Below are 27108 nucleotides of genomic sequence, written 5' to 3' on the forward strand. Positions count from 1 at the left end.
ACCCGGACCCCCGTGGGGTCTGCCCGAGCCCCACTGTCACCCAGCCCCCCACGTTGGGCTCCTGAGAGGCTGAGCCAGTGGGGGTCCCTAGACCCCATCCTGCCCCCCGGCCCCTGAGCCAGCGAGGGTCCTTGGACCCTACCCTGCCATTCGGGCTCCATCCTTCCACCCCAGCCCTCCGCAGGGGGAAACAACAGCCCCCACAGTCCCTGCGACCGAGGAGTGACTCAGGCAGGGGGAGCAGCGCTGTGGGAACCCCAGGTAAGGACAGGGCTCCCCGGGGCTGCAGCGGGGAGGGGACAAAGCCCCGGGGGGTGGGCGAGGGGGCTCGGGTGGCCATGTGGGTGCCCCGCCCTCGCCCCCCACCCAGCACAGGGCTGGTCCCCCCGCAACCCTGTGTCTCTCCCACCGCCGCCACGCAGGGACGTGTCCCTCCTGTGCCCCCAGCATGTTGCGAGCCCCCCCGGTCCCCGCTTGCTTCGCCCTTCCCGGGGGGGTCCCTTCCGCCACCAGCGTGTCCCCCCCGCGCGTCCCGGCACCCCAGCGCGGCCAGACCCGGAGTGACGGGGTGGGCAGGGGCACCGGGCATGGCTGTGACCCCCCGCCCCTACCGCTGCGTCCCGCCCGGGCTGGTGACCCCGGCCCCCGCCGCCCCCTCGATCTGGAGGGGACACCGCCCCTCTCCCCATCTTTTGGTTGTTTCATTAATAAAAACTGGTGTTTTAGAAGCCGTGGCGTCTTCCTCAGCGGGGCTGGGCAGCTTGGAATGGGGATACAGCCACACACACCCCCTCCCCAGCGCGGACTTTGAGCCTACCCCGATAACATCCCGAGTCCACGCCCCCCCCTCCCGTGCTTTCCGGGGGGCGGGTGGATGGGGGCACTGCCGCTTTAAGAGGCGTGGCCTCCGCCGGGGTGACGTCACAAACAGAAACCGAGCCCCGGCGCGCCGCGCGCCGCGCGCCCCCTGCCGACGCGCGCGTGCCCTCGCCGCCCCGCCCCATGTCGTTACGTCACTGACGTCCCCACTGCCCCGCCCGCCCGTCCGCTGGAACGTGACGGCCGCCACGCGCCTGCGCGAGAAGAGGGCGGGGGGAATGGGCGGGGCCTAACGGAGGCGGGGAGGAGCCGCGCGGGGCGGTGCTTTGCGCACGCGCAGTGGCTTCGCGTGCGTCCCGCCGCCCCCCCGCCGCCGCCGCCGCCGCCGCGCCAGATCCGCGCGCGGGAGGCGGCGCAGGGCGCGCATGCGCGCGAGGCGGGCGGGGCGGGGGCGCGGAGTGCGCGTGCGCGCGGGGCCCGGAGCGTCGGCGCCGCCTGTGCGCGGGGCGTGCGCGGTGCGTGAGCGGCCGCGGCGGGCGCGGGGCCGCCGCCCCCTCCCTCCCTCACCCACCCACCCCCTGCGCGGCAATGGCAGCGGGCGTCGGGCTCCCCGCGGCCGCCCCCGGGCACGGCTGGAGGAGGAGGAGGACGACGACGCGCAAGCCGCAGCGGCCCGTGGGATAGGCCCCGCCGCCCGCCCGCCCGCCCCCGCCGCGCCGCGCCCCCCCCGCCGCCGCCTCGACGCGGAGCCGCCGCTGAGGGGCCGCCGCACGTCCCCGCCTCGCTCCCTCTCGCCGGGGGGGGGCTCTCGGGGCCGCTCCTGGGCTGGATGAATGTGGGAGAAGATGGAGACCAAGACGATCGTCTACGACCTGGACACCTCCGGGGGGCTGATGGAGGTGAGGCCCGGGACGCGGCGAGGGGGACCGGACCGGGGAGGCAGTGGGGCTGCAAGATGGCGAGGGACCCCCCCCACCCCGGAGCCCCGTGGCCTTACAAGGAAGTGCGGAGGGACGGAGGCAGCTCGCCCGGCCCCCGGAGAGGCCCTGCCGGACACGGGGCGGGCGGGGCGGGCTCGGCCGGGGCTCTGTTTCCCCCCCCCCCGATCCCCTCTCGGAGGGCTCGGGGCCGCTGTCCCCCCGGCGGGCACGGGGGGAAGGGTGCTGGGTCAGGGTTCGTGCAGCCCCTCAGAGCCCACTCTGTCTGTGTGTGCATGTGCAGCAAATCCAGGCCCTCCTGGCTCCCCCCAAGAGCGAAGATGGGGAGAAGAAGAGCAGGAGGCTCGAGAAGGAGCCCAGGCGAAGTGGCAGGGCCACTAACCACGATAGCTGCGATAGCTGCAAGGAAGGAGGGGATCTGCTGTGCTGCGATCACTGCCCCGCCGCTTTCCACCTCCAGTGCTGGTAAGGCTTGGCGCTCTCTCCCTCCGGATCTGCCCAGAGCACCTTTCCTCCGGCCGCTCCCGCTTCCCGTTAGGTCCCGGGGAGGGGGGGGACGTGGGGCCGGCTGGAGCAGACGGGAACAAAAAGGAGGTGAAAACCCCACTCGGGTCTATCCTTCCTGAGAGTAATCCACGGTGGCGGAGGTGAACCCTCCTCTGGCTGCTTTCTGGAGGGTTGGGGGTCCACCCTTCTCCTTTCTTTTTGTGCTGAGCAGCGGGCGAGGGGCCTGGAGGAGGAGCGAGGCCCCTGGCTGCGCGGCCTGGCTGCCTTGGCGCTGCCCCTGCCCGGCCTTCCGCTCCCCCCCCTCCCCCCCCCGCAGCGGGAAACTTCCCCACCTCACCCCTCTCCAAGGGTGTCTGGTTTGGGGGAAACCCTCCGGAGGGCCCTGGCTGGAGAGGAGGAAGCCCTGGTGGCGTCTCTGCACCAGGCCTGACGTTCCCAGCGCTTCCGTGCTGCTGCAGCTGCTGGGAATAATGGAGGTTGCTGTCTCTGTGTCTCCCTGCCTCACTGTTTACAATATGGCGACCTTCCTTTAAATTATATTTTTATTCTCAGCGCCATTTTGGCTGCATATATGACTTCCAAACCCTCGCAGCACTCCTTACAGTATCTCAAACGTGAAAATACCTTCCCCGTGGAAATCCAGGCCTCCAGACTTTAATGTTGGCCGGGTTTATTCCTTTCCCTCCTTTTTTCTCTTCTTCCTTGCTCTTCCAACCTGCTTGTCTCATCCGTGGGGGTGTCTGCTGTGAACTGGGGGGCTGTCAGGTGCTCTTGCTGGGAGTTGTGTGGCTTTGTTGATGAAGGCAGAGCTTTCTGCATGCAGATCTGGCTGCCGGCTGGGAATCGAGGTGCATGTGGAAGCGGTGGCAGAGCTCGAGGTGCTGGAGGATGCAGCAGAATGGGCTCTTGCTGCCTTCCCTCACAGCTTCCCAAGCTCTCCCGGCACAAAGCAACACCATGCCAAAAGCGCCTCAACTTTCCGCCCCAAAGTTTTTCATTTTTCTGCACCCGGAGCTTGGATGCATCCAAGGCCGCTTTGCCGAAATCCCCCCTTTCAACAGTTGACACAGGCGGGCGGTTTGTGTTAAATTAGCACAGCCAGAGTGGATAATGGAGTGGAGGAGGGAGTGGGGCAAGTCAAACAGCTGGAGTTTGGGAGTACAGAGTATTCTTCCTTAGGGGAGATTTTTTAACCACATTCCTTTCTCTCTTTCGTGCTTTGGAGCTTTGTTTGCCACCCTGTTACAGCTGTCTCTGCGCTTTTTTCCCTCCCTCTGTTGTTTTTTGGTTTGTTTTTTTTTTTTCCTGATTTTCATTTGCTTGCTGGCTATTCTGCATTTCTATGCTAATTGAGGGTCTCAGAACACTTACTGAACTGGTTGCTGATAGCAGGGAAGCTGAGTGTGTGGTCACAGTTCTGTAGGGAGTGTCCCGTTAGCAGCGTGTAGCCAGGCAAACCCGACAATGCTGTAGCATGCAGCCATGACATCATCCCTCCTACCCTGAGGAAGTGCTACTGGTGGTAGTGCAGATCCTCTAATATTTACTAGGAGGGTAGTAATTATAATTATTTTTCATCCAATGTCCTTGATGAGCTTTAATTTAAGGGTGGTTTTTTCCTTCTGCTGGGCATAGTTGCTTTCGGATGCAGCTGAACACATCCTGAGCGTCCTCTTAGCGAGGCTGGAGCAATAGCTAAAACTTCACATTTTGGAGTGGAAGAGCTGTGCCTAAGGCTGTAGAGTGTCCTGGTTGACACTAAATCCTAGTCAAGTCTGACCATAAATGAGACCACTTCGTGCATGCTTAATTTCACGGCTTAATTTAGTGATGGTTTTGTACTTAGAGTGTGGGAAACAACCTGGTAAATCAGACACCTGTAAAGCTTTCACTGTACCTGAGTTAGTTGCATTATACTTGTGTAAAAATTTTATATGAAAATATTATATAAAATATATGTATCTTTGGCTAACTGGTCACTCTTCAGAATAGAAATGAAAGAGCAATTCTAAATAGTCTCTTTCGCTCCATTTGTTGCTTCTGGGGTTTCTCAAGTGATCCCTTTGACGGTAGCCCAGACTCTGCTGTGGGAGGTGCCAAAGTGTGTAAAGGCTTTGTCTGAAGGCCTCCAGCTTGGGCCTGGTTCAGCCTCCTTCCTCCTGGACCTTTGTTGGATGCTTGGCTACGGCCTTCAGGTGACCTAGGTTGTCTCAAAGGGATGCTCAGGTTTTGTTTTTGTGCGTCTTCCCTTTACCTCCTACATTTTGCTTAAAGTAAACTTCCGTTCTGTATATAAACTTGGGCATAAAGGCAGCACTTGCAATTTCCTTTCTGCCTCCCTTTTTTATTTAAAGAATAGTAGCTGTAATGCAAGGCTTGATTTAAGTTACTTGAATAGCACTGCTGGGGCACTCTAACTGATTTGTGTCGACAGCTTACCTGTTCTCTGAATATTTATTGTGAGCTTTAGTACCAGGTTGAATTTATTATCAGTATAGCATTAAAAAAAATTATGAGGTAGCTTATAATTGGTCTAGGGTTTGTGATCAGTTGATTGCAGCTGTATGGGAGAGGCCATATTATAAAAGAAAAGGACTTTCAGGGGTGTGATTGGCACAAGTCATGCAGTCAGCTGGAGACAAACCCAGCTCAGCTTCCCAGGAATTTGAGTTGCTCCTTCCTGTGTAGAGAAGGTTCTCCTGTATCAAGTTATTTAAGCCTGTAATGAGAAAGTTGGCTTTGCTAGGTAAGTGTGTGACCCTCAAACTTCAGCAGTTTGCCTTCACTTCAGTTTAGCACTTAAACCCCTTGTCCTCTGCTGAAAACAGAAGGTACTTGGCCAAAACTCCCGAAACTTTCCGAGTCTGATAGTATTACACATCTGAGGTGGTAAATAACAAGTTTTGTTGGCATACCGTGGAACGACTGCTCTCCTGAATTAATGTGGGTGGAAGTGACTTCCCAATTCATCTGTTGGGGTGTCACTTCTTCCCACAACTCCCTTTTGAAGTCACTAGTTAAGTGTAAAGCTGCTATGGGTGCTCTGAGAGGCCCTGGGTTTGGAGGATTCCAGCCTGGCTGCAGATAAACTGGCCTGGTGGAAGGGATACAAGGGAAGTGTGAAATCCCTGCCAGATACTTAGTTTCAACATACTTGGATTAATATCACAGTCAGGTGATTCTCTTCAGGTTTGAATTTACAGAGAGAGGTTTTTTTGAGTCCCTAGTAAATCTTGAAAACAGGACGTGGGATTTTTAGTGCTCAAGTTGGTGTTTGGTTCTGCTGTTTGCCCATAGTCTGCTGCTTTGGGTGACAGTGCAGAGTGCATTTCCATTCTGATGTTCTGCCTTAGCCCAGGCCCCCAGGGATGGTGTGCACTCCTTCTTTACATGATTGAAAACCAATTTTCCAGTGCTACTTCTATTCTTTCCCATTTATATCCTCCTCCTGGCAATGTGATTGTTAGAATTCCCTGTGTTTTCTTGGGCTTGTAGTGAACTTGATTCACATCGAAGCGGGTTTGTAAAGTGACTGATGTTGCAAATTCATTATGAAGGATTAGAAAGATCCCCGGGAGAGGAAAAGTTTAGTTAACAAGCTGGGGGAGGGGAGTGACAACAGGAGAGAGAACCAACAGAGAACAGTTTTGTGTTTGTTTTTTTCTCTCTCTTTTTTTTTTTTTTTTTTAAAGTCTCCCTGCCCGAGTTTCTGGTTGGAGGAGTCCAAAAGCACAAACCTCACTGAATGCTCTGGTTCAAGTCCCCCTTGTAAAATCTCCTGCCGCTGGCTGTGCAGCTCTGCTGGCATGGCAGAGTGACCTCAGTCCCTTAAAGCTGACCAGTTTTGTGGCACTGCCAAGCAGAAAGGCTCCTCGTAGCTGGGCTTCCTCACTTCTGTGCTGGGAGAAGTGTATTGTGTCCTTACCAGGGTCTGCTACCTCCATGAAACTTTTTGCAACACTTTCTTGTGTTAATATTTGCAGTGTTTGGCTCATTTCCTCTCTGATTTGGCAGTCTTCATCCAAGTGCTGATGTTGAAGAACAGGAGTAGCAGAGCTGCAAAGTGCAGCAGAGGAAGCTGAACTAGATTTTTGGTATTTTCTTTGAGTCACATTGTTTTAGTGCTTCGAACAAAGAATGGAAAAAAGTTGTGTCTGGCTGGTAGGACATCGATAACTCTTTCCTCACTTTTTTCAGTCTAAAATGCCCTGCTTTATCTTTGGCATTTCTTCTAGCTTTGGGTTTCTACATGAATATGCAGTCTGTGAAGGGAGCAAAACAATGGCCAGTCTATTGTCTCAGGTAATCCTTCCCTTAATGGTCATCTTGGGCTGCTTCAGGTGGTTCAGGTGAATATTAGAGTGGTCTGAGGCATGTCCTGCTGCAAGGAGTAGCAGGATGTCCAGGAAGGTGCTGGAGAGGCAACCTTCCTACGTAATAGTGGCTAGGAGCAGGGTTTCAGTGCATCAAATTACATCACAGCTTCAAAGAAGCTTGTATCTTTTAAGTACAGGAAGTTTTTATTATGAGGCTTTCTGTTTGTTTGGGTTTTTTTGACAGTAAATGACTGGCAAACTCCTACTTTAATGTTTATGTAATTGCATATTGAAGGTCAGAGTAAGCTGTTCTGTTCCCAGCTTTTAAATGTATCTGTCTTTACTGATACTTTGTTAAAACAGTATTGATTTAAGTATGTGCTTTTAAAAAAAAGCCCAACTTTTGTTTTTATGTATCTCTGGTTCTGATATTTTGGGAGCCTTGGGGCCAGCCTAGGCTAGATCCTGAGGCAGGAGGAAGTGATTGCCCTGACTGGGTTTCTGGCAGCAGAGGGTCACTGCGTGTGCGCCTGCAGATGTGGTAACATGATCAGTCTTGGCAGCTCTGCTCAGCAAAGTTGTACCAGTGAGATTTTTCACTCTCCTTATTTTGTCCTAAATCTCTCCCTGCAAAGGCAGATTAGGTCAGCCTAAATCTATGGACTTCAGTTGAGAGCTTCAGCAAATCATTCACAGTAAGAATTTGATGAATTCGTGATTGGGTGACTTGCAAACCACCACTCTCACCTGTGTATGTGGATGTGTCTCGTTTTAAACTGTGTGTGAGCAGATTTTTCACTGTGGGCAAGAACTGGGGATTTGGATTGAGCCGTGGGTCTCTGCTGCAGTTCCCAAACTCAGTGTGAAGTGATAGGAACGTGGCTTTGGGATTCCAAAGTCAAGGATTTGAAGTCAAGGAGGGGGATGTTTAACTACTTAACTTGGGCTTCGCCTTCAGACGTGGCTGCTGCATGGACTGGTGTTACATCAAACACCCTCATTGTTCCAAAGCTGTTTAAAATGGCACAGTGGGAGACTGTGAACAATGAAAATTCTCCGTGGTTTAGTACCTTAGCTTAGGAAAGTGCCAGTTTTATGTTGACCACGACATGTGGAACTGGGAAGTTTTTTTTTTTGTTTTTTTTTTTGTGCTGTTGTGAGGTCCATTTTTGAATTGATTTCTCAGGAGCAGGAGGCTGCAGTGGTTTGCTTCGAGGTGGGGTTCACTGCTTTGTTCCTGCTGCTCCAGAGCTGGTCTTTCCTGGTATGTCAGCCTGCAGGCATGACTCATGGGAGCCTTTCACAACATGGAAAGGTCTTCCCAAAGGAATTCCAGCTCCTCCGGGCATTTGCAAAGGAAATTCTTAATTGGATTAGATTCATAATACTAATCTGCTAATGACTGTTTGTTATGGAGATCTTGGCACTATCTTGTAAATATATTCACCTTCTTTTAGTTGCCTTATGCCTTTTTATCACATACATGCTCAGCGTTGTTAAGATTGTACTGCCGCCAGCAGATCTGATAGTTGGGAATGGGGGACTACTGTGTTTATTACACAAGATCTTATAAAGCTCATAATTCTTCTCTCTCTCCATTTCACGGTGTTGTTTAGGTGGGGTAGTAAAAGGGAAGCAGTGGTAATTGCATGTCTGACATCCGGCTGTACTTCTCTTACCACGGGTGTGAAGGATACCCCAGGTGGGGAGTGCCTGTGTGCTGTTGTCAGTGACAGAATTGTGTTTTTAGTAAGAACCAGGATCAGACAGGCATTTCTCCCCACCCCCCCCCCCCCCCCCCCCCCCGAAAAAAGGGCCTTTTTGTGTCGTAGGTACTATTGTGATGGTGTAAGGAACATCTGCAGGAGAGCAGGGCTCCTGTGTATCCCTGTGTAAGACAGAGTCAAATTGAAATTTCAGTTGTAACATCGATACGGAAACACTTTTTCAACACTAACATAAATTCTTCCGTTTATTGACCCACAAGAGTGGATGTTAAACTGCTTTTGTTGCTAGACTGACTCCCTGGTATGTGTCAGGTTCTTGAGTTTTTCCTGTGCTCTGCAGCCTTTCTTATTCCTTGAGTCAGTAGCAAATAGCAGGAATCTGCTGTGAAGAAAGGGAGCAGTTACTTCCAGAGTAGGAAAGAGCTGTATCTCCCAAAAGCAAATGTGACAGTCTGAATATTTAGGAAGTGCTGTCTGTTGGAATATAAATCATGTGAGAAGGATGTACCCGTTTTGTTATTTCTTTTTTTTTTTTTTTTTTAAACCAGTCAGGAAGTTCTCTTGGACTTGTGAAAATGCAAATGTATCTGGGGATATAACATGGCTTTGTTACAGGGGTATGAGAGAAACGAGTGTAAGCAAAAAGCATCTTGCCACGTCAGGTTACTGGCTAGACTTGTGATTTTTTGTGACACAGATTGTCAGAGCTGGCTTTTCCTTCCTATAGTAATTGATTTGTGCTGTCTCCAGCTCCACTGCTCACTAGATGTCTGCCCAGCTTCCTCGAAGGAACACTGCAGTATCCAGTAACTCTGTAAGCTGAGTAAAAATAGTGTTGTGGCTTCCCTTTAATAAAGGGGTTGACAGATACCAGTTGTAATGCAGTCACATACCTTTTCAGGGTATGGAGTAAATGCTCCCTGTAGCCAAGAATGAAGGGGGGAAGAGAAAAAAAAAAAAAAAAAGTTGTATAAATCATTCTTCCTGTTGGTGTATCAGATCTTGAGCACAAAAGGCAAAGAGCATCTCCACCAGCTGGGGGGAATCGAGTGCCTGAACCCAACTCTAACCCATTTCTGCTGACGTCTGCTCTGCACGATCTCTCCAAGCAAACTAGATGGAGCTGGAGATTACTGACTTTGAACCCTGCAGAAAGCACTGGCCTGAGGATACAATTTAGCAGGCTGAAAACCCCATGCTGAATTTCTGGCAAGCACTAGTGATTGGTGTGAAACACCTGCCTGTACAGCCTCTGACTTTGAGCATGGCATCATGTGAACTTCCCAGTGATCTCTGTCTAGAATAGCAACAGGAGCAAGATATGAAGGTGATCTGGAAAAGGCAGAAAAGAATGAATACCCTGCTCTAAGGGTTTTGTGGGTTTTTTTGTTTGGTTTGGGTGTTTGTGGGGTTTTTTTTTGTTTGTTTGGGGTTTTTTTTTTGTGTGTGTGTGCGGCTATTTCTGTCTCTGCTCTTTTTTCTCTCTTCCCCAGCACTCTTGGGAAAGCCTAGTCTGCATGTAGATGTCAGAATTACACTTCACTTGTGCCTGTGTGAAGACAAATTCATGATTTTGCTTTTATGGGTCTGCCCTTCATCCTCTTCTGATGTGCTGCTTTCCTTTTTTCCACCTTATTGCAGCTGTCCTTTCACCCCTGTCTCCTTTGAACATGTTCAGTATGGCTGGGGCTGAATGTGTTCACTTCTCAGAAACCTCTCAGACCTGTGTTTTGATTATTTTTTTTCCCACCAGAGATGTCTCTTCATTTATTGTTCTTTAAAGACAAAATTGGATGAAGTGATTCTCACCAGGGCTGTGTTGTTCCTCAGCCTCCTTTCTTTTCCCTTATGCTGCCCTATGTGTCATCCTGCTTTGAGAAGATGACTTCTAATCTGTTAAGAAGATGGTGCTATAAAGACCTGAACACTTAATAATGAACCTGGACATTGAATTCAGGCTATTGTTACTATTGTCTGCAGCACAGGCATGAGTGATGCCTGGGAAAGAAACAGGAGTCAGGATGTACAAAATGTCTGAATTTCTGTGTCTGACCCACATTTTTCAAAGTCAACAATTCTTCCTATCAATTTCCATGGTTTCTGCTTATAAATACAAAGCTGGATGGTTCCTATGCAAACATGTCTCAAATATCAGAGTTCATAACCAGTCAAACTAATTAAAAAATAATAATCAGAAGACCTCACTGCGGTTCTGGTGGTATTATACACTTTTTAATGCTAGTTTATTTTTTATATCGGTATATGTTTACCTATGTGTGGAAATGTGATATCTTAAAAAACAATACTTCCTTTAGCTTTTTGTCAGCTGGACATGATTGAGGGTAATAACTAACAGGTTGTCTATGGAATGGTCTCTGTGGGCCAGGTTCTTTCTATAAATAGAAGTAACTAATTACATCAGGTGATCACATGTTTACATGCAGCTTATCCAGTTTATTGGACCTTCCTCCTTGTCAGGTTGGAGGCAGAAAAGTTCTGCTTTGTGCCTTGGAGTAAACTTCCTAGATTCTCCATGAACCTCAGGATTGCCTGTGCACAAGGGCACAGGGAGGAGGCAGGACCCCCAGTGAAGGCAGGAAGGGAGCTGAGGTAAGGTAGATAAATGCCTGCTTCCATGAGGTTCTCTTCACAGCATGGGAGTAGCAGGAGTTGTCTGATGGATTCAAGTAAAGAAGTTCATTGGCAGATTCACAGAATACTAACAAAATTTATGATACACTCATTATGTGGTACCTGGTTCTTAGGAGCACGGTGGTGCTGTTGCCAGAGGCTGGAACTGCTGGCCAAGCCCTTGAAATGTTGAACACTGGCAGGTCCAGATGGTAGAAATAAGCACACTGAAGGAAATTTTGGGATCTGGCATACCCAGCAGTGCTGCTACTTAGACCTTTAAGAGTTCAGGTCTTCCTCCATTCTTGTAGCATCATGTAGACAGTGTAGTGTACCTTTATTTTTCCCTTGGATACATCTTGTTCCTCGCTGTCTGCCCATATAATGGTGTTTTAATCCTGCTTCTGTTTTCTGTCTGTTGCTGAACTCCTATTTCCAGCTCTGGACATGCTGTTGGAAATATGCATGCTAAGCAGATGCAGCGTTCCAGTTGATGGGATAATTGGTGACCTGTGAAATGGTCATTTTGCTTCCCTTCCTTGCATAGTGGCAGCCAAAAGAATCATGTCCTGACCTGTTTGATGCTGTCCAGGAGTCCTTGCTGGATGTTACTAATTTAGAACTTATGTCCATGCTCAAGACTTACACTTCATTGTAAACAAAGTTATGCTGCCTGCTGTCAAGCTTTTTTCACAAGTTTCCTCAGGAGTTGTTGCACCACAGGTAGAAGTATAGTGGATGGTGCTCTGTGGTTAATGTGAGTTGTGCTGCTGGCTTAAAATAGGTATAATTTATAAACAATGTAAGCCTAATTGAGGCCAGAAAGTTGCTGAAACTGTTAGCTTTAATGTGATCAGGTCATGCTTAGAGGTCTATAAAGAACAAAAGTTTTGCTAGGCTTATCTAAAGTTTGGTGGTCTCTTCACTGGTGCTTGAGAAATCTTTGGCTTTTTCAGAAAGGTTGTTCTTGTACAGGTGAGTGTCACAATTTGTCCATGTTAATGAGCAGAACTTGGAGACTTCACTGAATAATTTGAGAAATAACAGTGGAGAAGAGGAGGGAGCCAGTAGTTTTACCTCTGAGGTAATTGAAATCTGCCTTCTGTCTTCAGAAGCTTTGTGTTGATGCAAGAGTAAAAGAGGAAGATAAGGGAGTTGCAATGGGGAGGAACTTGCTGCAGGCTGCAGCTGTTGGCTTGTTTGGTGTGGTTTTATTCTGTCCAAGGTAGAGGCTCAGGGTTCCAGGTGTCTTCCTCCAGCCAGGTTTGGGAGCAGCTGTGAGCAGAAGTGTATAACTTGGGCACGGTAAAAATGTTCCAAAAAGCTGAATTTGTAAATGATGCAACTTTCCCTATTTCTCAATGGGGCTCTTGTAATGCCCTGACAGTGAGGTTGGTTTCCTGGTTTATTTTAGCTGCCATTGAGGCCCTGCTGTAGGAAGCCAGGGAGCCTTGTTCTTTATGAAGCTGGTAGAACAGCTGTAGCTCTATCCATCATAGGGATAAATAGGAGACCCATAGAAAAGCCAAAAGCCTTCTTCCCTTATCTGGCAAACATATCTAGCATCCTTCATTATCATCCTGTCATTGAGTCTTGGTCAGTTAATTAAGTTTCCTGAGAAGGAAAAGATGTGTTTGCCTGCATTTATTCACGGTGTTAATATTTTTTCCTCCGCACAGAAAAATAATATTTAAGTCCAATTGTTAAAAACAACTGACGTGAAAGACAAGTTATTGAAGAAAGCTTCACCAGGCACTGGTTTGTTTTCCTGCCACCATTATCCCAGTTGGTAGCTGGCTGTATCCTGGTGGGTCCAAAAGTAGTGTCAACGTGCCTTTGACGCAAGATGGTCAGGAATGCAGTGTGTAAATAACCTCAGGTCTGCTTATAACTGGTTCCTTTGAGAGCTACAGCCCAGTTTGTATTGGAAAAGGTGCCATTCCTTGGAGCACTTGTTTATCTATTTATTGAGGTCAGCAAAGTGAGGAGTAATTACAGGATTTAGACTTGACAACAGGCTTCTGATGTATGAGAGCCCCAGAGTGTGAAATTGAAAAGCTAAGTGGCTTCATGCTATTGTTTGCTTGATAAAAACTCCTAATATGCTCTTGAAGATTTTTTTTTTATTTTGTCATAGCCATTTAAGTTTTATTTAAGGGATAGAGCATTGTGTTCTGACCATGGCAGAGCAGTGCTTGACAACACACCAGATAGGAATTTCAGGAGATAGTTAACTTTTTCAGAAAAAGCCATGAGACAGATATTATATAGCAAGTGATTTCATAGTCAGTGTAGTGGCTTTTTACTAGGCAGTGATAAATATCTCCTTTAATTTTCAAAGGCTTTGTATGAACGAGTTAGTCTTCTAGGTATTTTTAAGTCAGCCTGTGTTTTTCAGAGGTGTCTTTGTCTTAAATGCTGAAACACATTCTACTAGGCAGGTTTGATTTGGGTCACACCAAACCCCCCAGGTAAACAGCAGAGGCCACCATTCTTGTCTGTGATGACAGAAGGGGAAACTTTCTGAAATGAAAGGTTAGTGAAATTGTACTGAAAAGCACAACTGACTGGTGTGTAGTTGAAAGGAGATGTGTTGTAACTGAAGATAAAGTGGGAGCTGTACAGTTCCAGGTCCTGTTGGCAGCAAACACTGGTGGCTGGAGCTGTGCATGCTAATGAACCAATGAAAGGGAGAAAAGGGCCGTGGTGCTCCTGCCAAAGTGCTAATTCTTACCTTGCTTATGAAGATCAAGTATCTTGCTCAGATTTAAAAATCAGTTTCTTTTATGCTTACAGTAAAAGGTTGAAGAATGTGGTCATACCTAGTCAATTAAAACAGCATTCTGTAGCGCTTCCCTGGCTTTCTGCTGAGACCCAGGCAATGCTCTCTGCTTGCTGCGAGGCCAGCAGTGCAGGAGCAGCCTTCATCAGTCTTTGTTAGCATGGTGAGCTGCCTTGATGAACAGTTCATTAACCAGAAGAGGCAGAATCAGTCTTTTAATACACTTGCTATCGCAGCTAGGCCCTGACAGTGAGCAGAAAACCTCAGGAGGCTTGTCTGAGCGCTAAAACCTTTCTGCTGCTCTGAAACTAATCTTTCCCCCTCCTTCCACAGGCCTTCGAGTAGCAGCATTCATTAAAATGCTTCTTTAATAGTACAATGTATGTAGGATTTCATGGTTCAAACCCAGCAAATGGGACAATAACATACACGCTTGCAGAAGAAACCTGTTCTGACTCTTCCAGGCGTCTCTCAAGGTTCACCATAGTATTAATTGTTTCATTGTAAAATGCGTAAGATTGAGGGAACAGTTAAAACAAATAACCAGAGGCATCTGGCAGCGCGTGGATCCCTGGCACGCCGCATGTCGGAATGGGGCAGACGTGTTCCCAGCAGTTCAGGCACGCTCGTCGGGAGCTTCAGAGGGTGAAATTTCACTAGGAACAAATCAAAGTCTGTGGTTTTTTTGCCCTGGGGTGTTGGGAGGGGAGAGGGGAATGGGCCAGATGAATCCGTACTTGCTGTAGATGCAGATCTAAGAGCTCGTTTTCTAGCAAGAGTAGAACTGAGCTATTGTAGGATGCACCTTAGGATTCAGCATGGATTTATGCAGCAGCAAGCACACGGGGATCATTTGTTACTCTCCTCCTTCCACCCCCCTTCCCTGCTTCTGTTAGCAAAAGATTAGTTTGGGGCAGGGAGTTACTGTTTCACCCAAGCATTTGAGGTGAAGCAGCCAGTAGTGGAGGCTTTGGTGCTCTCATCTAGAGCCTGATCTCTTGTTCATCCAAACCCTTCAGGAAATGAGAAACATAAGCTGCAGGTATGTCAGTGCATATATGCAGAGCACTGCGTTTCTGGAGCGCCTGGAACACGGAGGCCTCTGAAACCCTGCACTCCTCCTCAAAATGGCTGCCAGATGTGTTGGCTCTACTGAATTCCCCAGAGCCTGACACCAGAAATGCTGAGGTTATTACCAGCTTGGTTCTTGCTGTGTTCTTCCTTCAGTTTTCCAGGCGCAGCGTTGCAAGAGGGAGCGTGACCCCGGATGGCTGCAGTACCTGCAGAGGCTGTCGCTGGCACGCGGGCGAGCTCAGGGCAAGGCTCGCCGGGACTCTGTTTAAACAAAGGAAGTGTATTTGTTTTCACAGTCCAGGCTTGGGAGCCTGGGCTGGGATCCTGTGCCATTTCCCTGTGCTAGGAGCAAGATTCTCAAGGAAGACAGCCTCTCCCTTTGCTGCAAAGCACAGTTCTTCCTGGCCAGCGAGTATGATGCATCTTATCCTCCCTGGCTTGTCAGGGCTGGAGTGTGGAAAGCTTAACTTGGATTTGGTTTGATATTTGTAGGTGCAATAAACAGTATAGAGACTCCTGCCATGAACCACAGTCTAGCTTCCCATGCTTGTGTGGCTTTCTTGGGCCGGTCTTATAGGATACTGTACTTCTTGATCCCCTTGTAACCCAGTCAGTCCCAGGGGATCCTTGAAATCTATTTCCCAGTCAGTGGGAAATGGAGCTTCCAGATCCTGTGGTAGTGCAACTGTGTGTTCGGCACAAGAGAGCAGACTTGCTAAGAGCTGCCTTTAGCAAAAGTCAGGAGAACTTTTAAAGTGTCTTAAGCTACACTGCATGGTAAATGACTGTTTTTTCCCAGCAGGTACATTTTCCTTGCCACAGTCAGCAGTTTGCTCAAATAACAAATCTTAATGATAAAGAGGTGTTGGAAAGTACTTGAGTTAGTAGTAGGATCTGTAAGGAAAGTGTATCATCTAACATATGCTGCTCTGCCTTTTACTGAGGAAACGTGTTTCTCAAAATAATCCTCCTTACTCCTTCATCTAATTTGCTTTGGTTTATTTCTAGCATCAAAATGAGAATGTCATTTCACTGTGATACAGTTTTTATAGTAAGTGCAGATCCTTGTGAGTAGGATGTATCCTGTGCTTCGTAGCCAAGGCAAGCTGTATATGGTGACACTTTCAAGAGTATTTGGGTTGTCTTAAGATAGAAGGTGGTTTCCACCATTAACTAAGTGTGCCCGGGGATGGAATACATGGGAGGTGGTAGGTAGACCTCATGGCAGCTCATTCAGTTGGACTCACTGCAAATCCAAGGGATGAAATGCCTGGGTATATGATTGTGCTTGCTGCATGGGAATCTGTGTTGTCTCAGGTGGAGTAATCAAGTTATTTAAGGAGGTGTGGTGTTGGTGGGGGGGGGGGAGGTATGTGTGTGGCACACCAGTGAATCTTCCATTTATCTTTGCTGTTCAAGTCTGAGAGTGCTCTGAAACCGTGGAGCTGAGATGGGTGTCATGGAAGACTGGCTTCTTGGAGGTGTCTGGCTAAGTGGATGTATGGGAGAGCGAATCCAGGGAGCTTCACCATAAATAAAAGGAAGTGCCTGGGAGCGGAACTGCAGAGCTGCCCTGACTCTGGCTGTGTACGTGAGAAGAGTTCCAGAAATGCCAGTAAATAATAGTAAAGCTTTGCTTTATGTTTCTCTTGTAGCAACCCTCCACTCAGCGAGGAGATGCTGCCTCCGGGGGAGTGGATGTGCCACCGCTGCACCGTGCGCCGCAAGGTAAAGCCTCTCAAAACAGACACAGTCCCTGCCCTTCCAACTGGCCATTTGAAACCTGAATCCTGTGGTTTATATCTGCCTCTCCCTTCGTGTGTACTTAGACAACCAGAGCTGCTTCTTTGTGCTGACATTTGTAAAGGATTTTGTTAGGAAAGGGCTTAAAGAAACCTAAGGGGTCTTGGTGAGACCCTCATGATATTTTAACCTCACTACTAGGAGGTAAAACTGAAGTGCCTGGTACCTTCTTGTCAATCTGTGCCTTTTAAACTGTTTTCCTTTCCCCCATTTCTGGAAAGGAGGAAATGGCACAGAGGAAATGGAAATGGCTCCTGTGCTTGAGGAGGTGAGCTGTCTACAGGCAGAACAGGAGTCACGTTAATACAGCTTTGCCATCAGGGCTGTGATTCTAGTTAATATGTGTTTTTTAGAAGAGTGACTTCACAGCAGTTGTACATCAGCAGAGGGTGAAATCACAGTGAGTTATGATTTCCTGGGCTGTTGAACAGGATGGGGAGGAGATGATTGGGCAAGATTGTAGCTTTTTTTTTTGCCTTGATGCTCTTTCTCCAGGAAGCTGTCTTGCACAATGTAAACATCTTATTGCTGTGACCACGTAAGGCTGCGTAGCAGAGGGTTTAGAAACTGCACCAAGCTATCTAGCAACTGTTCCCTTGAAGTGACACCCAAAACAGATTGGAAGAAAACTGTGTGCTCAGCCTTTTGTTCCTGAAGTGATTGCCTTGTTATGTTTCCAGGGTACTGTTCAGCCATCTGCCAACAATAGAAATGAAGGTCACAAATCGAAAAACAAATAATAAAGTAAAAAGAGATAGAAAAGGAGAAAATCCTCAACTTTTCTATACTAAAAATTGCCTGAAAACACTTTTCTCCCTTTGCAGTCTGTGTTAGTGATGGAGTAGATTGGTTCCTCCATATGGGTGATGCTGTCAAGCACTGGAGCAGTGCACAGTTGCCCATCCCAGGCCATGCAGCATCTCCTTCTGTTCCAAAATGGGTCTTGTGGTGATGGCAGTCTATAGTTTTCCTCTGCTGTTCAAGATTCCTGCCATCAGGAGATAGCAGAGTGTTGTTTGTTTGTTGTGCTTGTATTCTCAAGCTGACCTTTTCAACCCCTGATGGGTTTGTGTGCAGTGCCAGGGTTAGCAAAATGCATCAACAGTGTACGGTCTGCTGTGGAGTTTCTCAGTGTTGGTAGCAGAGTAAACAGTTGTCTGATTTGTCAGGTGTTTAGGACTAGATGCTGTGAAATGTTGTCCTGATCTGGACTCAAGTATAGCTACACTGAAAAGAGAGACACATGGTAATGTTCTTCCCCACACTTGGTTCTCTTCAGCTGTTCCTTCACCTGTCCTTAGCTACCATCAGACTGTTCTTGATCAAGGTTCTAATGACTTCCACGGGGAAGTTGTAGTGAGTGGCTCAAGCATTTTCAGATGCTGTTTGTCTTCAATCACATATTTGTCAAGGTTGATGTGCTTTGTTTGTGGCCTCCATGATAAGCCTGCCTATTCATGTCGTGCAGAAGCGAGAACAGAAGAAAGAGCTGGGGCAGGTAAATGGATTGGTGGACAAATCTGGGAAAAGGACCACCTCCCCCACCAGTGACGCAGACCTGTTGGACAGGTCTAGCAGCAGCATCAGGGCTAATGCGCATGCCAGGATCTTGGAAAGGAGAGCGAGCCGGCCTGGCACTCCCACATCCAATGCCAGCACCGAGACCCCCAACTCAGAACAGAATGATGTCGATGAGGACATAATTGACGTGGATGATGACTCTGCCATTGCAGAAATGGACTGTGGGCAGCCCCAGCTGAAGCGACCCTTTGAGCTTCTTATTGCTGCTGCCATGGAAAGGAACCCAACGCAGTTCCAGCTGCCGAATGAACTGACCTGCACCACAGCACTTCCAGGTGAGCAGGGCCTTGTCTGCTGTTAGTGAAGATGTCTGCAGATGCATCCTGCTGCCCTCTTTGCTCTTTTCTCTCTTGACTCTGTGATAGTTGCGGCTCCAGTGGTGCTCTGGTGAAAGCAGAGGGTACCTCTGGCTCTCTTCCAGCTGCCTAGCAGCCGGGGTCTTTCAGATCTGAGCTGTGGGGACACTGCAACTGCACACCATGTCCATCAGGACTTGCGATAGATGCTTGTTCTTCTCACCTTGGTCTAGATCATCAATAGGAAAAAAAAATCGGTTGTCAAAATACTTGATTTTTGATTTATGATGCAATTATATAGTAACAAAGTAGTGACTAAATGTATGGGATGTCACTGAAATTACTAAGTATGAAATATATCTGCCTCTAAAGACAGTCTCTGTCTCTTAAGGCTAGATTTAGTGGTTGATAGAGGTTCCCAAATCTTTGACTCTTCTGAGATGATTATATGTATCTACCAGAAGGCAAATCTCTGCTATGTTGATAACCCAAAGTTTTTTAAAATTTCCTTTTCAGGTACTAGTAAGAGGAGGAGAAAGGAAGAAACCACAGGAAAGAATGTCAAGAAAGCACAACACGAGTTAGACCACAATGGTTTGGTTCCCTTGCCGGTGAAGGTCTGCTTCACATGCAACAGGTACTTATTCTTGCAGGGAAGTTGTTCAGTGTAGCTGCAGCCTTCACAGGTGCAAAGTTCTTGCTGAAAAAAGTAGACTACCTGTTTCTTTTTCCATTCTCCTTCATTACTTACTTATAATCCTCTAAACAAATGGGAGAATATTATTCTTTGCTAAGTAACAGGTGTTTAAACACAGCAAGTGTAGGTCCAGGTATAAAGGGTTCTGAAATGTTGCCTGAAGATCGACAAGATTGAGCCATCTTGTCTTCAGTGTTTTTCTGCAAAAAAAATATTCTGAAGTGATGGTGGTTTAGTAAATGGAGATGTTTGTTTATGGTTTGTGAAGGTGGTGTGTGAAGAGGTGACCTTTAGGAAATAGAAATCTACTGAGAGATTTGTAAGCCCAAGGCAAATAGGAATATTGTGCTGAAATTGTAAATCTGAAAACCAGTACAAAATACTGATGGGTTTTGTAACGCTGCATAAAAAAATGCATAGATCAATCCCAATTCAAAATGTCAGTGAAAATGAAACCATTATTTCAGAAACCCAGTCAGAGTGAATGTATTGAAGTGGAATGGGGACTCAGGTGGGCTTTTGTGGAGAACAACTGATGACTTTGTCATAGAGCAAAGACTTTTTTAAAGCGTAGGGATTCAGATGTAGTTGTTTTCTGGAGTTTGAGACATGTTCTGAGAGCATCTTGTTGATGTACACATCCTAGCATCACACATGATTTCTCTAAGGAAACTTGACATTACCTAAATCTGAGATTTCATTTTGATCTCTGAATTTTGCTTCAAATAAAGACTTTTGCCTCAAGTGGGTCTTGAGGAAGGTCTATAAAGATCAAGTTACAAATCAGAAATCCTACTTTTTGGTGCAAACAACTGTAGAGGATAAATTGAAGTGGTCAGCCGAGCTCGCCTGAATGTTCTGTTTATACTGTGTACAGGGAATAAGATTTGGCTCTCTCTTCTCAGGAGTTGCAGAGTGGCACCTCTAATCCAGTGTGATTATTGCCCACTCCTGTTCCACATGGATTGTCTGGAGCCACCGCTTACTGCCATGCCTCTGGGTAGATGGATGTGCCCAAATCACATAGAACACGTGGTGGTAAGCAGGACTATGATCGCAGTATGGTAACCAGATGCTGGAGTGGAACCTGGCAGGTCCATTAAAGGACAAAGCACAACAAATGTAAAACAGCTTCTGAGCTCCTATTGTTCCCTGTAATGCTTGTAAAGCTCCTGCTGCAAGCAACGTACTCTCCAAAGGAATATGATGCTGCTTTCTGCAATAAGATGTAAATATGGGGGAACTCCTTCCTGTAACTGAAGCTGACAGCTCAGATTGTGGCTCACTGACAGCTTGTCTGGTTTTTGACTGGACTCTTTTAAGATCTAGATGAGCTTCCTGAACTGGGATACAAAGCAGCACAGTGCTACAAATAGGGGAAGTAATTCTTTTCATGCTTAACCCAAAAAAAGTTTCATTCCAAGAGGGAGTTTTCATTTTTTTGAAAAGCAGTGTACTTGAGACTTAAATACTGGGGAAACAGGGGGCTGAAACAAAGAGCTTTTTCCCAGACAAACTGCTTCTGAGAGCATTGATGCTGCTTAGTTGGCCTCTAAATGCTTTTGTATTCACCTCCAGCAATGTGCCCTTTAACAGAAACGGTTAGTGCTGCAGGAAACTGAGCTGATGCTGTACTGCCAGTGCTACGAGGCATTATGAAAGTCTTAGGGTGCCTTAGAGTGACCTGCAGATCCCTAACTCTTTTGGCATTATCTGATCACCCAGCTGAACCAGAAGAACTTGACCCTGAGTAATCGGTGCCGAGTATTTGACCGGTTCCAGGACACCATATCTCAGCATGTTGTCAAAGTGGATTTCTTAAACCGAATCCATAAGAAACACCCTCCGAATCGCAGAGTTCTTCAGTCAGTGAAGAGGAAAGGTCTGAAGGTATGTGTGGCAAGTAGTGGTGGGTGAAAACCATGTGTGTATGTGTTTTAGTTTGGAAGGGAAACCAGCATACTCCTTGGGGCAGGAGGAAGAAGGTGGGGTCAGAATGATTGTGTTGGTGAGAGATCTGGGAGTCAGCAGTCACTACCTGTAGGATCTAAGAAGATCTTTTTTCCTTCAACTATAAAGCTCAGTTATTACAAGTAAGCACTTAAATCTAGCACAAGCATAGAAGGTACACCACAAAACTTCCTGAAGGTGGCCCTACAGTCAGATCTGGAGCTGTGTTTGTTGCCAGGATGCCTGAAAACTGCCATATAGACTTCCCTTGGCTTTTTTCCCTGATTTCTCTTATGCTGTAGCCTCCGTGTTGTACCAAAGTCATGCCTGACCTAAGGGAATAAAACCTATTAATTTCAGCATGGCTACATCAATTTAAAGTACTCAGTCCTTGATACTTCCAATGTATCTGCAGGGTTCCTTTGGGTGAGAAAGCAGCAAATGCAAAGTTTAGTGCTGATCAGGCACTTGGCTTAACTAGTCATTCTTGAGTAATTGTTCTCATGTGTGATCTTCTTTCTCCACAATGTAGGTTCCTGATGCTATAAAGTCCCAATACCGGCTTCCACCCCCGTTACTCGCGCCTGCAGCAATTAGAGATGGCGAGCTGATCTGTAACGGGATCCCTGAGGAACCCTTGCAGAAGCACCTTTTGAACACTGAGCACTTAGCCAGCCAGACAGAACAACAGGAGGTAAATGAAGTCAAATGCTTGGACTATCTGTGTGTAGTTGCTTTGGTACAAAGATCCCCTTCCATTTCAGTCGTGATGGAGCAGTTGTCTAGGAAACCAATCTCAAGCTCGTGTGTGAAGGTGATAGCTTGTCTTATATCTGACATCCTTGCCCATTAAAACTTCACTCTGACTTTCCAGGTGAGATGTAAAATTCCACATTTGACACTTCAGGGAAGTGGTGCAATAGTCATCTGGCCTTAAGAGTGGAGTCGAGGGCCTTCTGTCTAGACATCATCTTTATTTCATGGGCTGAGGGAAAATACTTTGCACTTTGGTTATGTAAGGCTGCTCTCTGACACGTTTATTTAGAAGTTAATGTCCCATTTCTGAGTCGCTTTTTATTGCAGATGGAATTGGACATGTAAATCAAGGTCAAATGAGTATTTAAATCTTGTATGAAACTTCTGGCTACATTCCACAGTGTAAGAGCATGTTAAGTTGCAATCAGTGGAGAAATCAAGTCCTCCTTTTAGCACAGACAAGGTGCACATCCACCATGGAGCTTAAAACTTAGAATAAATCGTTTGGTCTTCCTCTACTTTGTGTAAAAGGAAAAGTACTTCCCACCCCAGCTTTCTACTCCCTGTGCCTGAGGTGGAGCAGGATTTCTTACCAGCATGCTACAGAATAAGTTGGAGGATAGTGTTTGGCTAGAAGCCCAAATTGGTGAAAGGTGTGTTTGTAATCTGAGGCTGAAGAGTTGCAACTTTTAACAAGTGAAGAGAAGGAGGAGTTTGGAAGTGAGGAAATGCTGCCTTCTCCCTCCTTTAATCTCAGTCCTTCTCTGTCCTATCTCCAGCATGGAGATAAACAGTACATAATTTTGTTTGCTCTTTTGTACCTCTGGACAACATTTTCCCCTAATTGTAGATGAGCTCCAGAGCAGATGCTGTAGTTCCACACTGTCACCTGAGCAGTCAGCAGCTGAATTTCCTCAAGCTGGGTGAACAATGGAGCAACTGTAGAGGTTTGGAGCACTGTTGCCTCCAGAGCTAACCTGCACTTTTTTCTTCCTTCCAGTGGCTCTGTAGTGTTGTTGCGCTCCAGTGCAGCATATTGAAACATTTATCTGCTAAGCAGATGACTTCGCTTTGGGACTCTGAACAAACAGAGAAGGCTGATATTAAGCCTGTTATTGTGGCAGATGGCTCACTCGCCAACCCTTACCAGGCAGCTGACAAGGCACCCACACCTTCCCTCTATTCCATGTCATCCTGCACCTCAGGGATTACCACCCAGAATTCCTTGAGCTCCTCGCAATCCCAGCAGACTTTGTCACAGGAAGATGTTAACTGCAGCTCTTGTATAGATAAATCCAAGAAGACATCTTCTTGTGGGACTTCGAACGGGCCGACAGCCTCTGACATTAAAGTGAACGGGCCTCATTTCTATGGCGTTTCATCCGAATCCTCAGCACAGTTGACTGACTCCCAGAGGCTCGTGGGCTCTGGGAACACAATACCTGTTTTGTCTCATCGGCAAACGTGGCCTCGGCCCCTCACGCCCCCAGCGAGTTGCGGACTTCTGAATCACACCATTGGAACCATTGTCAAAACAGAGAACGTAGCAGGACCTGTTTCTTGTGCACAAAGGGGATCTGCGCCGGTCACGAGTTTGCCTACGTCCATCTCGAGCTCCTGTGCCAGCCTGGAGACCACCAGCACTTTGCAAAGGAAAAATGTGCAGACGCAGATCGGGCCACCGCTGACGGCAGAGCTGCGGGCCGGGGGCTCCCCGCTCAGTGCCACCCGGGCTCTCACCCCTCCCCAGGCTGCAGGAGATGGGATCTCAGCTGTTGGGTCCACAAACAGATTCTGTTCACCAGCACCACCTTCAGGTACGGGCTGAGCCACTGACCTTGGCCTCTGGGGCTGAGAAAAGCTCAGGCTAAACCTCATTCAAAAACTGAAGGCTGTAGCAGTGTGCCCTCGTTTGACTGGGAATCAGGCTTTCTATGGAGAGCCAGCAGAAGTTTCTCAGGTCTCCTCTGTCTTAGATCCCTTTATGGGAGCCATGAGATGTATTTTTTGCTGGCTGCCTATACTTGAGGGGGTGAGAGCTCTGTCCTGACGAGCAGGATAGTAGGTCAGTTGAATTCTTGAAAGCAACAGTAGTTTTATATCACTTGGCTGCTGCCTCACTATTTCAACAGCTGCTGCTTTAAAACCCCAGTGCTGCTGTAAAACCACTGGTTTGTTGCAAATGGCCATTTGGATTGCAAGGTAGTCGGTCCTTCTCACCAGAGCAGCTCTCTGGGATCTAATCCAGAGTAACTGTTGAGGCACTGGTTGTGTCCCCTACTGCAGGTGTTGTTGTAGCCTTCAGCTACACAGAAACGTGGGCTTGAGAAGCTGTAGTCTTCTTAGAATCTGTTGGTCTGACACAGCATAGTTATGGACTTGGTTATGTCAGAGATCTTGAATTGTACCCAAAAAACTTGCTACATAATAGCAGTGTATATAATAAAGTGTATATAGCCATTTTTAGTGTAGAAACATAAAGTCAAAGATGTTGACAGATGTTGGAGTAACTGCCCACAGCTGAAATTTTGCTAGAATAAACTTCCACATATGGCATTCTCTTACTTTTCCCTCTCCCCATAAGAGCTCAAGACTCAAACCAGCAAACCCTTTGTGCAGGTTGGGTGGGAGCAGTCACTGCAAAGCACGTGACAGAGCTGTGTGTCACTTCTCATGCAGTTCCAACCTGCTCAGTGTCAGGCTTGTGTGGAGTGGCTCAGGTCTGGTGGCTGTAAAGCAACAGAGAAACATCTTTTTATAATCCTTTCTAAAATTCCTCAATGAGTAACTTCTAAGCTGTGCCTCGCCTTTGGAAGCAGTCCCCAGAGTACTTGGCCTCCTTCTGAATAAACTTGGTTACTCTGAGGCTGCTGATTTGACCATGCCCTGCTTAGAAATGCAAGGCTGGGAGAATTTCTGGTAGAGGAAATGAGACCATATTATAGAAAACTTCTTGCTTGTGGTTTGAAGAGCACTGCAAACCCTACATAATTTTGCAGTTATTTAAGATGTTAAATAATTGCCTCTGGTGCAAAGCTTGTGTTCTACAAAATCATTACTTGCTGCAGTGTCTCTTGGGAAAGGTGTAAACATTTAAATTTTTCCTCTAACACGATGGATAAATATAACAAAAATTGTGGTGTGCAAATTTTGCTGCCAAGTACAAAAATGCAAATTGCTCCTGACATTTTTTGCCATAAATTTCAGTAGTTATAAGCAAACCAGCTCAAGAAGATCTGGTATTGACAACACATTACAGGAATTTTGTTTCCTGGCATTTGCCACTGCCTCTTTCAGCTGCATGGCCACTTCCAAAGCAGGAGGGTTTTATTTTGTAAATAATAAAATCTGCTTATGTCTGTCACATTCCTTCTGGACAATGATGTGCACCCCAGACTATAACTGTGTAGAAATAAAACTGTGGCAGTTGTACTTTTTTATTCATGTTAAAACCTAGACAAGCTACTTGACAAATGTCTCTTAGGTTTAATAAATTCTTCAAGCTCCTGGTGAGTTGGTGCTCATCAGTGTCACCACAGGGAGCAGGAGATTAAATGTATAGGTCAAGAATTCCTCCAGCAGCTGGAGATGAAGCAGAAGCCACGTTTGGCTCTGTGTTGCAGGGACACAGAAGCCTTTCTGTGAACAGAAGAAAGCTCCTGGCCTCTAGTTCAGACCTTTTTGAAAGCATGACTATGAGCAAGATGAGTCATTTGGAGCAGCTTGGCAGCCAAGGGCAGCCTAAGGGCTGGGTGCATGTCTGGTGAACGTCACAGTGACATCTCTTCTCTCCATCACCTCTCTCTGTAGATGGTAAGGTCAGTCCCAGCACCTTATCCATAGGAAGCGCTTTAACTCTACCCTCATCACTCACTTCAAACTCTGCAGCTATGTTGGATTTCACCAGTTCCCTGAAAGCATTTATGGACGGGGGTGAGTATTTAATTCATCATCAGTCTCTGCTAGCCCTATGTGTTTGCTTCCCTAAAGCATTCCATCTCTGCTTGAGGAAATGTTCCAGAGATAAAAGAAGGGTTGTAGTCAGGTGAGGGAGGGGCTGGGTGTACATTACCTTAAATGTGTCACATGCTTCCCTGCCCCTAGTGTTGCCAAGGCAGCAAGGCCAATGAAGTGTTTCTGCCTGAAGCTTTTCTGGGGAAGAATCACAACTGGGCTGCTTTCCAGGTGGAATTCACATGCAGAAACCTGCAGCCCTGCCATGTTGTGGTGCTAGCTGCAACCCAGAGCTGCTCCTGGCGGATGTAGAGCACCAATGGATCTTGTAGTAGAGCAGTCACCTGAGTGGTAATGCTCCAGTGGGTCTGTTAATTTTATAATTTATTTCTGTTTCCGTCAGTCTCCTAGACTGGCCTGGTTTTTATTTCTTTTCGTTGCACCTGGCAAGAGACGGCAAACTTTAGCAGAGTGCCTTCAGGAGGAGATTGCTGAGCAGCAATCATCAGCAGCACAGCCAGGCTGTTGCCAGAGATGAAATCTGAAGAACAGCCCTTCTGGCATTGCCAGTGTGACCCTCTTTTCTTGGGTGAACCCCAGCTGCCCAGCCCACCCTCTTCTGTTGGGAAAGGCTCTTACAGCTCTTCCTCTTCTCCTTTCCATTTTAACAGTTGTTGATGTGGAGAAAGCTCTTGGAAGAAGAGGTCGTGCAGCCTCCTTGCTGCAAGAAAGCAGACCTCTGTAAGGCTTTAAAAGTATAAACACTTCAGAGTTATCAGAAGATCTGCTCTAAAGATCATTAATAATATTGTCTGAATTACCCTATTTGGTTTAATTTACTCTGCTATGGACATGTGACTCCCATGTGAGCCTGCAGCAGCTTCCAAGGGAGTTACAGTTCTTTGTGATGCAGGGCTGGACTTCCTAACCAGGTAGCAGAGCTTCAGATGAAGGATCCAACATGCTGTCAAAAGGGGTGCAATGGCCATCTCTACTGACCTGTAGATTCTGAGCTAAAACAGCAGATTTTCAGCTTTTATCAATCCTAGTTCCCCCAGACTTCTGCTTGCTGCCTCAGTTGTAGCTCTCCAGCCATGGCTGGCACCATCCTCACACTGCTCACAGGAGGTGATGTGAAATAATAGCTTACCTATGTGTAAGAGTCTTGATATTGCAGAATTGGTCAAGTCTTTGCTGTTGAAGCAAACAGCAGGTTTGAAAGTTGGACAGTTAAGTCCACTGCAGCTCAGATTGCACTCTTTCCCTGAATAACTTAC

The 27108-nt window shown here is 47.3% G+C and overlaps 1 protein-coding gene and 1 long non-coding RNA gene across 13 annotated transcripts in view; one reads left to right on the plus strand and one right to left on the minus strand.

The window, feature by feature from the left end:
- Nucleotides 1–1592: 1592 nt before the first annotated feature.
- The window catches only part of PHF12 (PHD finger protein 12), a 32046-nt gene continuing 6530 nt past the window's right edge, over nucleotides 1593–27108 (plus strand). Inside the window, exons 1-11 of one of the 12 annotated variants that reach the window (XM_062507273.1) lie at nucleotides 1593–1718; nucleotides 2041–2222; nucleotides 16450–16522; nucleotides 18066–18453; nucleotides 18991–19111; nucleotides 20077–20209; nucleotides 20897–21061; nucleotides 21654–21815; nucleotides 22878–23694; nucleotides 25688–25810; nucleotides 26957–26964. In XM_062507273.1, coding sequence (XP_062363257.1) covers nucleotides 1653–1718; nucleotides 2041–2222; nucleotides 16450–16522; nucleotides 18066–18453; nucleotides 18991–19111; nucleotides 20077–20209; nucleotides 20897–21061; nucleotides 21654–21815; nucleotides 22878–23694; nucleotides 25688–25810; nucleotides 26957–26964 — 2238 coding nt within the window. In that variant the 5' untranslated portion in view covers nucleotides 1593–1652. Of the gene's footprint in view, nucleotides 1719–2040; nucleotides 2223–8196; nucleotides 8283–8697; nucleotides 9635–16449; nucleotides 16523–18043; nucleotides 18454–18990; nucleotides 19112–20076; nucleotides 20210–20896; nucleotides 21062–21653; nucleotides 21816–22877; nucleotides 23695–25500; nucleotides 25611–25687; nucleotides 25811–26956; nucleotides 26965–27108 lie in introns of those variants that run through there. The other 11 variants (XM_062507275.1, XM_062507283.1, XM_062507274.1 and 8 more) reach the window with 11 other exon arrangements.
- Nucleotides 12707–18468, minus strand: LOC134052690 (uncharacterized). Its single transcript, XR_009933882.1, has 3 exons — nucleotides 18434–18468; nucleotides 14917–15055; nucleotides 12707–14376 (listed from the first exon to the last, which is right to left on the minus strand). It is a non-coding gene; the product is annotated as an uncharacterized LOC134052690 (long non-coding RNA).

The sequence above is a fragment of the Cinclus cinclus genome, chromosome 22, assembly GCF_963662255.1.
Source record: "Cinclus cinclus chromosome 22, bCinCin1.1, whole genome shotgun sequence".
Classification (NCBI taxonomy): domain Eukaryota; kingdom Metazoa; phylum Chordata; class Aves; order Passeriformes; family Cinclidae; genus Cinclus; species Cinclus cinclus.